Below are 14,554 nucleotides of genomic sequence, written 5' to 3'. Positions count from 1 at the left end.
GCTGACTTCCTGCCCTTTGGGCAGGGGGCTGGACTCGATGATCTCCCGAGGTCCCTTCCAGCCCTAATGTCTATGAAATCTATGAAATCAGTCTTCTTTCAGGACCTCAACAAGTAATAGTCATTAAAGATCAAATTTTGCTCTTGGTTACACTTGAAAATAAGTGTCACTTCACAGGAGAATTTGATTTTAAAGAAGAATTTGATCTTAGAAACTACAGTTATTGACAACATTATTCAGCAGAAAGTTCCATTCATCATGGAACGTCTTGGGTTGCAATACTTAACACAACTGCTTTATAAAATCGTCTTGTTCTCCTTCCATTCTTCCAGCAGCATTACCATAAACTGATGATAACAAAACATGCTGAACTGGAGTTGGCAAAGCAGGAAAACAATGCATTTTCTTAGTTAATCTACTGATAGAGGGAACTTGAGCATTAAATCCCACTGTTGTTATTCACTAAATCTACCATAAAGGCTAAGCTGCATTTTAGTTTTGGACAACCTCATTGAACAGTGCAAGGGCAAAGAGATCCCATGCAGTAAGAACTATCAGAAGGTGTTTGCTAATAGACGGAAGAGTCAAAAAAAGATTTTGTCATTTCAGCAATTCAGCTGCATAAAAGGGCCACATTGGATCAAGATACTAAGGTTGTACTTCTCCAGTATTTTTCCCTGCCATACAGTTAACGAAAATAGACAGAAATTATTTTAAAAATATTAAATGTAAAGCAAAGCCAAGAAAAACATTGAAGTTTCCACATTTATTAAAAAATCTAACCTCAGCCTTGGATGATCTAAAGCTTTATTACCCTGGACCAAGTTCAAAGCAGCCTAGAGCAAAATTATAGCCCAGATGGCGGCTTGTCTACTGCACCTACACGGGGGAGAGAGAGAGTGTAAAGCACGCCATCGGAAGCTACACAGGCTGCAGGGTAGATTCAGCTTCTGCAAAACCACTGCTGCCCGTCCTGCATTGGTGACAGGGATGTGTGCAGGGATGGGTAGCGAGCACTGCATTCACTTCTCTTGCCAGAGTGAGGGCTACACTTGCTGTATTATTTTCAAAATACAACTGAGGTGAAGCTTGGAGGCTAACGACAGGGTGTGTGCATTCTCATCATGGTCAATGGAATATCTCCTATTACTATCCATTTATTTTTTCACAGAAAGAATAACAAGCTGTTAAGGGCATGTAACTCATCCAGAACCAATCATTTAAATGCAAATTAGCAGCAATCATAAATCAATACTATCTGTATCTTTCTCAGGTACTTATGGCTCCTATTACTTATTATTGACATTACTATTACACTTAGGATCCCTAGTCATGGACCAAATGTCCATTGTGCCAGACACTGAACAACAGAGAACAAAATGGTGTTCCCTGCCCCAAGGGCAGTGGGCAATAAAGCATGAAAGTGCTTGTTTGAAAGTCTAACAAGTGAACCATGGAGGCTAGCAAAATGGGCTGATCCAAGGCAGGAGTCAACTTCTCAATGCTGAATGAGATCTGATGGGTAGGGTAGGACAAGCACCTTAGATTTGATGAAGGAAGCCAGTGGTTGGATGGAAAGAGGCAGACATGGTCAAAATAATGGGCTAGCAGAACGGTCACTGCAGCTGCATTCTAAGTGCGCCCGTTAAGGCTGGAGAAAAGGATGCCGCAATAATCTAAACTAATCTAACTAAATGCTTAGATGCATTTTTGCTTTGTAAATGGCTAGAAAAAGGCTGTATCTTAGAGATGGTATGCAAAAGGAATCTGCAAGGTTCAAATTTATTCTAGATTCAAATGTAATCTACCTTGATTGCGGAACCAGGCAAAATACACAGTAGGTTATTGGTCTAAGTGATTCTTGTCTACAGAGATCAATCGATTATGTGAGAAATGAATCTGGTAATCTCATTCCAGTTTTCACTGAGTTGGAAATCCATCAGACATATTTACAATTAACTGGGTGTGTCTACTTGAGACACTTAATGCCCATTGGACTGATTTTACTGCACATTAGCATGGCTGGCAAAAACTATGCTAATGTGCAGTAGATTAGTCCCTTGGGCCTTTAATGTTGTTGTGCTGCTGTCTGCCCCGCCGTTCTCCCCAATCCTCGGTGGCTAAACTAGTTGTGGGCCATTAAGTCTGGTACTTCTTTCAAGCTACCAGAATCTGGTCTCTTAGCTCAGGCAGCAGGGGCATGTGCTTTGAGACCCAGGTTCAGTCTCCTTGACTTTCCTTGCAGGATCTATACAGGGTTGTCGTGTAGGAGCAAGGAAATGAGAATAAGTCAGAAATGAGGTTTTGTACTGCACTAATTGTATGTGAAAGATTCTGTATGTTTTGTGTTTTTTTTTCTACAGCTTAATGTCTGGGCTAGCAGCCCTGGATGCAAAGACCTCTAGTCGATTAGGCATCATAACCGTCACTTATTATCTGTGGACAACATTTGTGGCTGTGATTGTGGGAATAATTATGGTCTCCATCATCCATCCTGGTGGGGCAGCACAGAAGCAGAACACTGAAGAAAGTGGAAAGCCAATTATGAGCTCTGCAGATGCCTTGCTAGACTTAATTCGGTAACTACATTCATTCTTACTGCTTTCTGAAGGTAACATTTTGCACTTTACATATCTACATGAGGAATTATGGTTCAAGGATATGTTTTGAATTCTGTGATGATCCTTTTGGGGAATACAGAAAAAAACCTTGATTTAAAGGGAATGTCTCAAAATAAGATTCTAAATGTTAATAAGGAGCTTTTATTCCTCTTTTTGCATGGTATTAGTACAAGGACACACCCACTGTAACAGGTAGGCTGCAAACATTAAAACAAAAAAGGACGTATTTTTTCCAGAGTTTGTAATTAGTTAGTTGAATTCACTGCCACAGGACATTAATGAGGCCAAAAACTTAGAAGGAATTTTTAAAAAGGGATTTCAGAACATTTATTTGGAAAACAAAAAGAGCTGCAATGACATTAGCCAGGATAGCAAAGTTTTATTATATACAAACCTCCATATTTCAGGGTTGTACCTCTGATTCCCAGAGACATAGCAACAATTACTAGTGGCCACTGTCAGAGAGAGGTAATGATCCTTAGGGAACACCCCTATAGTCATAGGTAGTAGTTGTTCTGATTTTCTTCCACACCAGAATTAATAAGCAGAGCTGAGCATGCTTTACTGGCCTCTATTGGAGCGTTCCACTCAAAATCAACATTTGGTGGATAGCACGGACAAGTTAGTTTCATTGGGTAGGACAGAAGTGTGCCGCAGCTCCAGATATTCTGATAGAAAGACCACATGTTGTTTCATTTGATACCCGGATAACCTGGTAAACTCATGCCATGCCACTGTGCCAGAGGTTCCAGCATCAGCATGTGGGCAATGGAAGGAAGGCCACTTCTGGAGAGTAACACGCTAAACTTTGAAAATGTTTCTCTCTCAAAGACAGAGGGGCTGACCCCACAAGCTCTCAGTACGCTGATCTGTTATTGGTCTCATTGGGATCTCTGTATACTGTGGGCTGGGAAAACAGGGCCCCAAGTTTGCGTCTCTCCCTCCTCCTGGTTGCAGCTAGATGGTTGTCTGAAACTTACTTTCCTATTTGATTGTCTCTGCATTTTTACTATTATTACTATGATTTAGATGGCCCCATGATGGGTCAGCTTCCCTGTTCCCCGTTCAGGGGGCAGTACTACTTAATTTGACCAAAAGAGAGCAAAGGGAAGAAAAACTGTATGTCCCACAGGCATATATCATCTTCTACTCTCTTCAGGACCAAGAAGGGACATGCTACTGCTCCCAGGAATGTTTGGATTTAGCAAGATGGGGCATGGCCTGCCAGAAAGTAATATGTTCTCCAAAACCTATACACCCTAAGAGAACAAGCCAAGCCCACCCCAAGCAGTCTTAACGTTCATCCTTTCCTGCACAAAGGACTGCCAGAGATGCTGGTATTGATTTGGGGTCATGGTTCCTTGATGAGCTCTGAATACCTGGAGGAGGAGTCAATAACTCATGTAATATTATACACTTGTGGTAGGGATGTCACATCCATAAGGGTGTCTACATGGCACAATGCAGGGCTGTGCAGAGGCACCCAAGAGAGCACAGCTACTGAAGCAGTGTAGCTGTTGCAGGAGCAAGCCACACAAGCTAAATTAGCCCTCCCTCTGAAAAACTAACTAGTCCAACTAGGACCCTCAATGAATGCAAGCTGTACTGCCTCAGGAAAGTGAACTTGCTTGCTCAGATTTACCTCATGTGTCGTATCTACCCATATACCATATGCACCCTTTTCCCCAAAATCAGACTTCCAAAACTGGAGTGTGTGTCTTCAGTGGGGAAGCTCATTTTTTGTTGCTGGAATAGAAGCATGCATACATGGTGCTAAAATGGCTGCCACTTCTCCCTGAGTCAGCAAGCAGCAGAGGCAGAATGCTGGGGTAACACCCTCATAGCTCCTGGTGAGCCAGTAGCTTTCGGTTAAAGAGCCCTTAGGCTGCCCGAGGGGTAATTGAGCTGTTGCATGCTCTGGTCTTTCCTGTATTGCAAAACTGAGACTGAGCCATTGAGGCTAATAGTCTTTGCCCCTGATGACTCTGAAGTGCTTGATGACAGGGAACCATCTAAAATTATTACCTTCCTGCATGGACGGGTTACACAAATGTCTTCACAGAGACACAGACAAGGTTCTTTGGGTAAATACAATATCTTTTATTAGGCCAGCTCAAATGGTTGGAAAAATTCTTCTTTGCAAGCTTTCAGGTACAAATACCCTTTGTCAGGCTGAGGAAGCGTCTGCAGTTGGTCTGTGCTCCAACTATTTGAGTTGATTTAATAAAAGAAATTGGATTTACCCAAAGAACCTTGTCTGCCTATGTCCTTTGACCAACATGGCTACAACCTATACAGAAACAGCATTCAGAAAATCAGGACACTGCAGAGACTTAACACATTATTATAGCACTCCTTACTAGCAGCAAAACCTCTAGTTGTTGCAGCTGCTGCTGTGCAGATCTGACTCTGGAGTTATGGCAGGAACAGGCTGTTAAATCTCAACATACCTTTCTTACAGCTACTTTTTAGATGAGAATGACCTTTTTAGAAATCTGATTTTCTTTCTCTGCTTTCTGTATCTCCACCCCAAATATAATCCCATTTATTAACAGGAAGATTAGTAATAAAACAATGGCAGAGACTTGGTCTTCCTGTTTGCTACATGCTATGGGTGAAATTCTGCTTCTATTGAAGTCAGTTACAAACTTCTGTGTGTCTGGGAGGAAATCTGGATTAAATGTGATGATGTATCTGCTGGTTTGAGCTAGAAAAGCTGATCCTTTAGCTCAATGGTAAATCTCACCCATTCACAGCTGGAGACCATCTTTGTAGTCCCAGATAGGTTTATCTTCTGAATTCAATAATTTCCTCTCAATTTATCAGTTGCATGTGTGCACAGACGTTCCCACAGGAAACATCTGGTATTCCGTGAATAAGAAATGTTAGATGAATAAATAACAGAGCTAATCTGTGACAGAACTGTGAGTTTGATGTTGGTCTGGTGAGACACCAACATGTCCTGATTGACTGGACTGGAGTCACTTCAAAACAGGACAGAATGACATTGTTATTACACCACAGTGTCATGATATATTGGGGGCGGTGTTGTGTATTTTTAGCAGAGACTTAATCTCCAAGACAAGGGTTATAATTTAAAACTAGTTCTGTTCAAATATCTGACATACTTGCTGAATTATTAGTGAATATAGTCAGCAGTTTCTGCACATTCTTAGGGTTATTGTAGACTGTGAATTCTCATTTCTCATGTGTCTACTCTGTATACACAATTTTATTTCAGGTCATGCTGTTCTTCTTTGTCAGTAATATATCATGCATATATATGCCTAGTCTTTTAATAAATATTGCACAGTGTCGGGGTATGGCCTCGACCGCCTCCCCGCATCGGGGCCGCTTACTGGTCGCCAAGTATCGGCTCACCTGGGGTTGGGCGTTTTACACGCGTTTGCCTTTCCTGCCACGACTTAGATGTTAATTGAGTTGGTTCGGATGGTCCGGCGCGTGTCGTCCAAGTATGAGACTTTTCGCTGTCCCGCCGGTCCCGTGTTGATGAGGGCTCCGCCACCCCTACACCCTCACCCATTCCACCGGGTGCTGGCCGCCAATCTGGCCCAGCCACATGTCTGTGGATCACCCAGATAGTTCATGAAAGAAAATGTAAGGGTCAACACAAAAAGCTAAGGCCAGGGGTTCCCTGGATCAGGCGACTGCTTCAGTCTTCTACAGACGACCACTAATATTCCCCTGTACACCATGGGATCTAAACCTCCTCTCCAGCTCTTGCCGAGCGCTTCGGGAGGATTTGTCAGACTCCTCAGTTCTAATTAAGGCTCCATGTGGCCGCTCGGCCTCTATTACCGGAGCTACAGTGCCCACAATCAAGGAGTGCCCTTATTTTAGAGTTTATAAGGTACTCGGCTCCTGCCGAGTCCCAGCCGCTCCTGGCTGGTCAAAACAACAGTCCAAGGCCCCGCTGGGCCAGCCGCCTGGGCTTAAAAGCCCCGCTGGGGCTTACCCCTTCCCCACAGACTTCTACCGCGTCTGAGAGCTGTTCGCAGCCGCTGCAACGTGCTCCAGCCGGCTTCCACTCCGCCGCCACCTTCCTCCAGTTCTGCGTCCGCCCATCTTGCCGGCCCCTGCCTCTCTTTTATGTTGGTTCCCGGGAATACCAGCCCCTCCCTTTCCCACACACCTGGAAAAGGTGAGTTCCTGCCCCACGTCTTCAGCGAGCTTCCGCTTGGGCGTGGAGCCCCGGAGCCTGCCAGCTCCTTTTCTCCCTCACACACAGGCTCAGGAATAATTATGGCATACAAGTGATGTTCACAGTCCAACTGTGACATCCTGAATATACATGGCTTCTAGATTTTTGTAGATGGTAGTTGCCCATTGTACTTGGTAGCTACATATACAAACCCTCAAACTCATGCATGGCATCATTATGATATAATAAAGATGTCATACTGAGATATCCATAACTGTCAGCAAATCTCAACTCAGAACATACCTATTTATCAAGATGCTAACTCACATTCTTAACATCAAACTCATAACGGGGCCATTTTTGCCCATATCAGCTCCACTAAAGAGAAATGTTATATAATTGAAGTTGGAGTTGGACTAACTCTACAGTATGTTTTAAAAGTGCTCTTGAGAGGTACCAAGAAATTGCACTGTGATCTGCATTCCTTGAATTATCATCTATAGAAGAGTTACCACATGGGCAATAATAGGGCAAGCTTTCCTGCTGATGTTAGATTAGATAACCCTTGTGGTCCCTTCCAACCGTGTAATACTTTGATTCATCTATTTTTACTGGAGGTCAATTGCTGTTAGTAGTCTCCATGGACATTTGTATTTAACTTTTCTGATAAGACTAGGAAAATATGGTAAAATACTCACCAATTTAAATTAAACCACTGTTCCTTCCCCTTTCACTGGTAAAATCCAGTCCCTCTTGTTAATTTTGCTTCTATAAAAACCTTTCAGTATCCTTTCAACTGTATGCATAAGATTTTGTGTTTAGCATCTTCAGTACTGGGCAAAATGTTTCTTCTTGTTACAGGTAAAACAGAGCTTGCCAAATGCAGCCCAGTTTTGGGGCCATGGTGCCTTCCATACATGGTACACATCTACTTCTCTGCTCTCTCTGTCCTTGCAATCTCCTTGCTAGTGATAAATTACACCCTGTGAGGTGGTTGGTTTTTTTTTTTTCTGGCCACATTCTTTCATGCCTGCTACATGGATGACCCCTTCGGTTGTGTCCAGACGAGTGTGGCCATGCAGTATGTGGTGCTGCAGAGACTTCTGCAGTGCCACATACTGCAGGTTCAGTTATTCTCCACACTGTAAGAGAGCAGTGCGGAGGTTTTTTTTGACCTCTGGATATTCAGGGGTCAAAAAGCCCATGGAGAAAAGCAGAGCGGCACATGCACAGACAGCGTGCACTGCTCAAAAGTGGAACTGGGCTGCCCAGAGCAATGTTGCAGCTGCCAGCCAAGCTCTGCGTGGCAGAATTGCCACTGCTGCAATCCCAGGGCTGCAGGTAAGGCTGCTGGGGCCAGCCCAGTGCTGGCCCTAGCCTCCCTTACCCCACCTAGAGGAATTTGCCACATGCCAGAGCATGCATGGAATGGGCGTTCTCCAGAGACAGCTAGCAGCAGCGTGTGCTGCCGCTGGTTGTCCCCAGGGAACCAAACATCCACACTGCACATGAACACAGCCTCTGGGTGCATTCAGTTCTGCAGCCTAGGCCTTCATAGTTTCTGGTGCCCTACACATTTGGATAGTCTTTTCTGGGAACAGGTCTCCCTCACACAGTAGCCTTTCTTGTAATGCAGTGCCTACTATGCCTCAAATAATTCTGGTTTTAATCAGAGATTCTATCGAGTCCCCAAAAGCACTGTTCTTACTTGATCTCTTTTGTTCAGTAACATACAAATCAGTACTTTGTTCTGTTGTGTATCTGCACATAAAAAAATCGATGTCTTTCAAGGGCCTCATTTTTTTTTTTGGCACATAGTACCCCTCAAGTTTGGACAGTATAACACGTAACCGTGTATTTTAGCACAGAATGAGTAACGAGATCTAACAACAGAGAACTTTATTGTGGAGCAATAGCCAACCTCCGAGGTCCATTGGCCTCTCTGACTAACTAGATATTTAACTGAAAGACCATCTCTCAGTTACTAACTTCCTCAGTCTACCTAGTTAGGGAGCATCTCTAAATTACAACTTCTATCACTACAAAGGGGTTCTTACAAGCCTGGTTACTAAGACCGGTTATACACTAAACCATTTTTCTGAACCTTTGAATTTCAAGTGAAAGAAATTTGAAAGGAACCCACCATAGCTTTGTCAGGATGTTAGTGAACCAGGAACAACTTATGAGTACAAGGAGGAAACCTATGGTCTATATCCAGGTCACAGAGTTATTGAGATCTGAATATATTTCCCTCTGAATAATACTTAATTAATTAACGTTAACAAGACATATCCTCATAATACGAAATAAGACTTTTTTAAAGTTTATAATTATTGGATAGACACTGTAGAAATATTGCTAACTAAACCCATGGCCTCCCTCTTGTCTTATACTATTGGTACTATATGTTATAGATCCCTAAATATTATCTGAAGAGCAGTATTATTTGTAGATGACTTCAGCAAAGTGAATGCTATTAAAATGTGTCCTTGGTCACTCAGTTAAGACAACTCAAATATCATCTCCCCTCAAAGGTCCTTCCTTGGCTTTGTCCTCAGTGGAAGTCTATATCTTTTTTTTGCTACTTGTCACCTGCCAGTGAAATCCCACTCCCCTTGTACTTCATCACTTTATTAGCGCAGGGTAGAAAGAAGATCAAACATCTTACATTAGACAGACATTCAGAAGAGTAAAGAGGCAAGGGAGTTAGAAGCTGTCAGAGTCCTTTAACATCACTTACAGGGTCAAAAGCTTCTGAATGGTTAAGCCTAAATATAGCACACTTGGAATAATTATGTGTTTTCAAAGGGCAAACTCTACTGTGGCTGTGCAGGCTGTCACTTGTGTATAGGAAGAACAGAAAAGGCAGGATGAACTCCATTTGATGACTATGGTCATTTCATAATAGCTTGTCTTCATTCTTCAACTGGAAGGATGGTAGCAGGTGCAGCAGTTGGGAGATAGCTTTAGGGCACAGAGAACTATGTTTTTTAGGATAAAGGAATCATATGGAGTATTTACTGAAGCAATATGGCCATTAGGATTTCTTGACACTTCCTAAATTCCAAAGAAAATGTTTGAAGACTTAGCAAAAGTCACTGAAAATATCTAGATAGAAAAGATTTCACCATGATGTCTTCCCCTCCTTCCATTTTAAAAGAAGAAGGGTTGAATTAAAATGCATGATTCATTTGTCCCATTGATTTTTGCTTCCAGATCCAAATTAGAAAGGGTCTTTTTTCTAGTTTGGATGCAGCGCTAGAAGGCAAAGTTTTCACAAAAACAGTTGCTCTCCTAGAGTTTCCATCATCATCCTGATTTGTAATTTGGTTCATTAAAGTCAATCAGAGATAGTTAACATATTTACCTGATGTGGGGGGGAGAGTAGAGAGGAGGGTTGTCAGCAGCAGCAACAGCAGATAGTTTATTATTGCATTAAGGACCCCTGGAGTGGAGTAGATGAGAGACTGACTGTCTTTATCACCAGTTTAAGGAAAAGAGCATAACTGATCTAAGAAAGGAGTGGAAAGGCATACAAAACAATCTGCATTCATGTTGTGTGCACAGCCCTTTGGGGGAAGGTGAGGTCACAGGTTACCACTGCTGTACCATTGTTCCTTTCTTCCCGATGGCACTATGGCACTGTGCTGGAAATCATCTTTGATGGGGTGTTGCCTATACTTTACTCTTGTTATCTTGTGACCTAAGATCATTTGTATGTTATCTACTTAAGTTAGAGGCCTATTGTGGCTCAGGCTTTAGCTTATACCAGGCATCTCAACTCCAGGTCCCCAGCCCTCCGTGCATTATAGCAGAGCAAAACCTATTAAGATCTGAATTCAACCCATTAGCTATACACCATGCAAGATATTTCACAGGAGTTCAGTACCCGAACCCTAGTGCTGCTTTGGCCTTAAACCTGATCTCTGACCCATACCTTAAACCTTGCATCCTTCAGGCATCTCTAGAAAATCCCACTGGGCCAGCTAATTCACCAGCCTGCCAGTGCAGGTGCTTTTCTTGTTGTAACTGAGCTTGTTTTCCTCCAATATACAGTTGCTGGAAGTCTCTAAAACAAGGGATTTATAAGGAAAATGTAAGCCTGAGGTTGTATAGGATATATTGATGCTGGGTCTTTTTCAATGTCATTTTCTTACTAATTTCAGACACATGCACATTTTTCTACCTTATCTTTCTTTAATGTTTTGATGCCTCCTCTGAAAGGCGTCTTGGAGGTGGGGGTGTTTTCAATATTTCATGCTTGCACTATAAGATCTTTGGGACAAAGATCATCTTTTTATTCTGTCAATCTAAGGTCCTTATGTGATCCTCACTACTTTAGTCCTCAAGAGCCTCACAGTCTTTAATAGCTTTAGTCTCACAATGCATGATGTCTCTGTAAGGTAGGGAAGATCCATTATCTTGATTTTACAAGTGGGGAACTGGGACATAAAACAAATGAAGGGCAAGTCCCAGGAAGTCTGTGCTTGCACAGTGCATTGCAGACAGGGTCTTTTTCTAGGAGAGGCACTTCTAGGTATACTGTTATAGAAATTAATAATAACGACAATAATAATTTAGCCTGGTTCCAGAAGCAAGGCTCTTTGGCTTAGCCTTTTCATATTAATTACAACAGATTACCCCACGGAGATTACATGCACTGTGTGTGCAAAGAAATACCTTACCAGCCATTTTTAGTTATGCAAGTCCAGAAGGGAAAAATATCTGCTCTTTAAGAATAGTTCAGTTTCTAGGTTTGAAAAAAACAGACTAAAAATGGGCTGCGCTTTTTACAATGGTCTCCAGATTTGTGTATACAGATTTGGTGATTTAAATATTTTCTGCCTGCCATTGACTACAGATGGATTTAATGACAGAACCAGTTTTGCAACCGCAAATACATGCAAGTCTGGTTGAAGACCATTAAAAAATGAGTGCAGTGCAGAAAAAGGAGTTTCCCTTCTCTCTCTAATATATAAAGAATACTTCAGTTTTTTTAAAATCTGTCTCTCAAGTGTTTTTCCCTGTTTACTGTAGAAATCTCTGGTGTTGACCTGCTCATCTCTTTGGATTGGTGAGGTGGATTCAAGAGTCTGAAAGCAGAGCTATGGTTTTATCACCAGAGAGGGCAATGTCTAGTGAAACTGAGATGTTTTAAACAATTTAAAAGCCTGTTTAAAATTTCTGTCCAATGGTTGGGCTAAAAGCTCGTTGTCATCTGAAGATGGGGAATGCTCAAATATCAGCTTATTTCGATGTAGCTATCTCATTCTAATTCCCAGTCCCCCAGCAAAAACAACTGCATCAAAACTCAGTAATATTTCAAAAATAAAAAACAAAAGAAGAAATGGGAAGGCATTAGGAGTAGGATTTTAACCTCCAGAGAATGCCTTGCTACATCCCACAAGAAGGTTCTTCTAAGTAAGAACCCATTGGTCAGGGGTTGTTACTTAGAATCAGAGAAAAGTACAACTAGAAAGGCCCTTGGGAGGTCACCTAATCCTGCTCCGTGTGCCTCCTGTGTGCACGTTTCAGAGAGTTGTGTGCACACTTAGAACCTGGAAGACTAGACCGGCTGGCTAGCATCTTGTGCCATTTTTCCAGCTGTCTCCCTCATAAAGTTTCTTTGAACCTGCAGTCGTAGTGTTAAAAGACACATGGTTCAATACATCTTCCTAACAGCTGGTGTATACAGCCCAATAAGTCAAATATTAGGAGTACTGTAGAATATATCTGACAAGGTGCATAAAAGTTTGCAAAACTCTTGGGGATGAATACTTGCAGCTAACTATATTATCATTAATCTCTTAGGCTACGGACAGAAGTAACACATAAACTGGGTTAAGTGAGTAGAAACTGATTTAAACCTGTAACAGAGCATAAGTTCAGTGCACATAAACCAGTTTCAGAATGGCCAAAACTGGTTTGAAATGCACCTGTTTGAATGTAGTATCAGACTTAACTGATTGAGCTCAAACTGGTTTATGCAACTTCTGTCCCAGGCCCTTTCCTGCTTTAAGTTAAACCAGAGACCCCCAGCATCCTACTATATTCTTCAGCCCTGGGCTAGGCTGTGCTCTCTGCTCCAGCGGAGTAGGGCTGGCCCCACTGCTCTGCTCCTTGGTCAGAGCGGGGGCAGGGGCATGGCCAGATGCTGGCCTCCTTAAGATGAAGGGGACAGGGAAGAGATTTATTTCCCTCTCCCTGCCCTGTACCTGGGGTCCATGCTGGTCTGCCAGGCAGGGGCAAAACAGCCCCTGACAGGCTTTTCGCCCTGCTTATTGCCCCAGTGGTGGGAGAGGGGACAGAGGGCAGAATAAACCCCCTCCCTGGCATCTGGCCACTGCTCAGGCAGTGGTGGCAGGGAAGACATAGGTGCAGCATGGCCCTGTATCCCAGGTGCAGGGCACTACCCCTGCAACTTCCCTGCCACCATCTGCCTGCCTGTGCCACAGTTCGGTGGCACAGGCAGCACCTACCAGTATGGCTAGGGCAGGTCCTCCTGATGGCGATGGTGGCAGGGAAGCGTCAGGGGTAGCTCCCTGTGCCTGGTGCCTGGCACACAGGACCAAGCTGTGCCACCACCAGGCAGGGGAACAGTGAGCAGGGTGCATGCAGCTCGGTGCCTGGCAGCCCAGGGGACACAAGTAATAGAGCTCAGGGCTGAGGGGATAAGTCAGTGCCATGTGCGCCGCTGCGGGCGCTGGGGCCATCCTGGGCGCCGCTCTCCAGCAGGTAGAAGGGAGCACGGAGCAGGAGCTTTCCTTTATGGAACTTTGCTTCTGGCCCCCATCCCCACATTGGGCCTTTGATCCTGGGCTGCCCCAAGTGAAACCCAGCCCAGTGCCTGGAAAGGTGCAGCGGAATCGCCCGCTGAGAGCAGGGCTCTGGGGATCCTGGGCTATGCTGAGCCATGAGCAGGGGGAAAAGCCAGGCAGAGGTCCTTAAAGGGGTCCTTGCAGGCCAGGGTGGGGGTTTAAACCCCCTCCCAGTCATATTCACCCTGCCGGAGCCTGGCCATGCTCCCCTCAGTTCAGCTTTCCTCCAGCCTAAAAGCAAGGGAGGGCTCAATCTAGCGCCCCCCAGCTTCTGGCCAAGCCTGGATTTCTGGAATCAAAAGGGAATGCCTATTCACCTGCAAATCAGTTCAGTCTACACAGGTTAGACTAACCTGCAAAGATTGAATCAATTCAAGCTCTGGCTTTTTGAATGTCTGTCCTGAGCCTTAAAGTCTAAATCAGCAGTTAGTATTTATGCCGCATCCTGTTTTCATTAGCATCTACTTCAGTTTTTGAGGTCAAATCTTTTTGCCACTGAAATCGTGGTATGTTTCCCATTGGCATCACTGGTAACATAAGCCAGCCCATGATCTTAAAAACAAAAGCAAATAACACCTAACTTTGCATGATTAAGAGTCATAGAAAAATTAAAGGCCTGTACTCCAGTTTTACGTAAGGCTGATTATGCCTCCAAATCTGAGCACCAGCTGGTTGCAAATGCAGGGTTTATATGCATTTTTAATCTTGTTCGAGTCTAAGCAGACATGATGCCATTTGGGGTAACGTGGCACAAAATGTTCAAATAAAATAATGCCATAAATGCAATAAGAGGCAGACTGCATTTTGACCTGACCTTACAAGCAAAATTCTTTAATTCACAGCAGTTTCCATATGCACACAAGTCGGAGTGGGCTTTATCCCCAAATCCTCAGGAACGCTCCCAGTGTGACAGATAGCAAAGCAGGAAACTGGAACTCAGTCTGACTGGCTAG

General features: G+C 43.5%; 2 protein-coding genes across 2 annotated transcripts in view; one reads left to right on the top strand and one right to left on the bottom strand.

Annotated features, from left to right (window-relative positions):
* SLC1A7 (solute carrier family 1 member 7) overlaps positions 1–14,554 on the top strand; it is a 97,298-nt gene that overhangs the window by 33,673 nt on the left and 49,071 nt on the right. The window contains exon 3 of the mRNA XM_019531454.1: positions 2,364–2,579. Coding sequence (XP_019386999.1) covers positions 2,364–2,579 — 216 coding nt within the window. The remainder of the gene's footprint in view (positions 1–2,363; positions 2,580–14,554) is intronic.
* Positions 1–14,554, bottom strand: part of CPT2 (carnitine palmitoyltransferase 2) — a 94,395-nt gene that overhangs the window by 45,793 nt on the left and 34,048 nt on the right. The window lies entirely within an intron of this gene.

This window comes from Crocodylus porosus, unplaced genomic scaffold (assembly GCF_001723895.1).
Source record: "Crocodylus porosus isolate Cpor-Errol unplaced genomic scaffold, CroPor_comp1, whole genome shotgun sequence".
In the NCBI taxonomy this organism is placed as follows: Eukaryota; Metazoa; Chordata; order Crocodylia; family Crocodylidae; genus Crocodylus; species Crocodylus porosus.
Note: the sequence above shows the minus strand (reverse complement) of the source record. Positions and strands in the feature narration are given on the sequence as shown.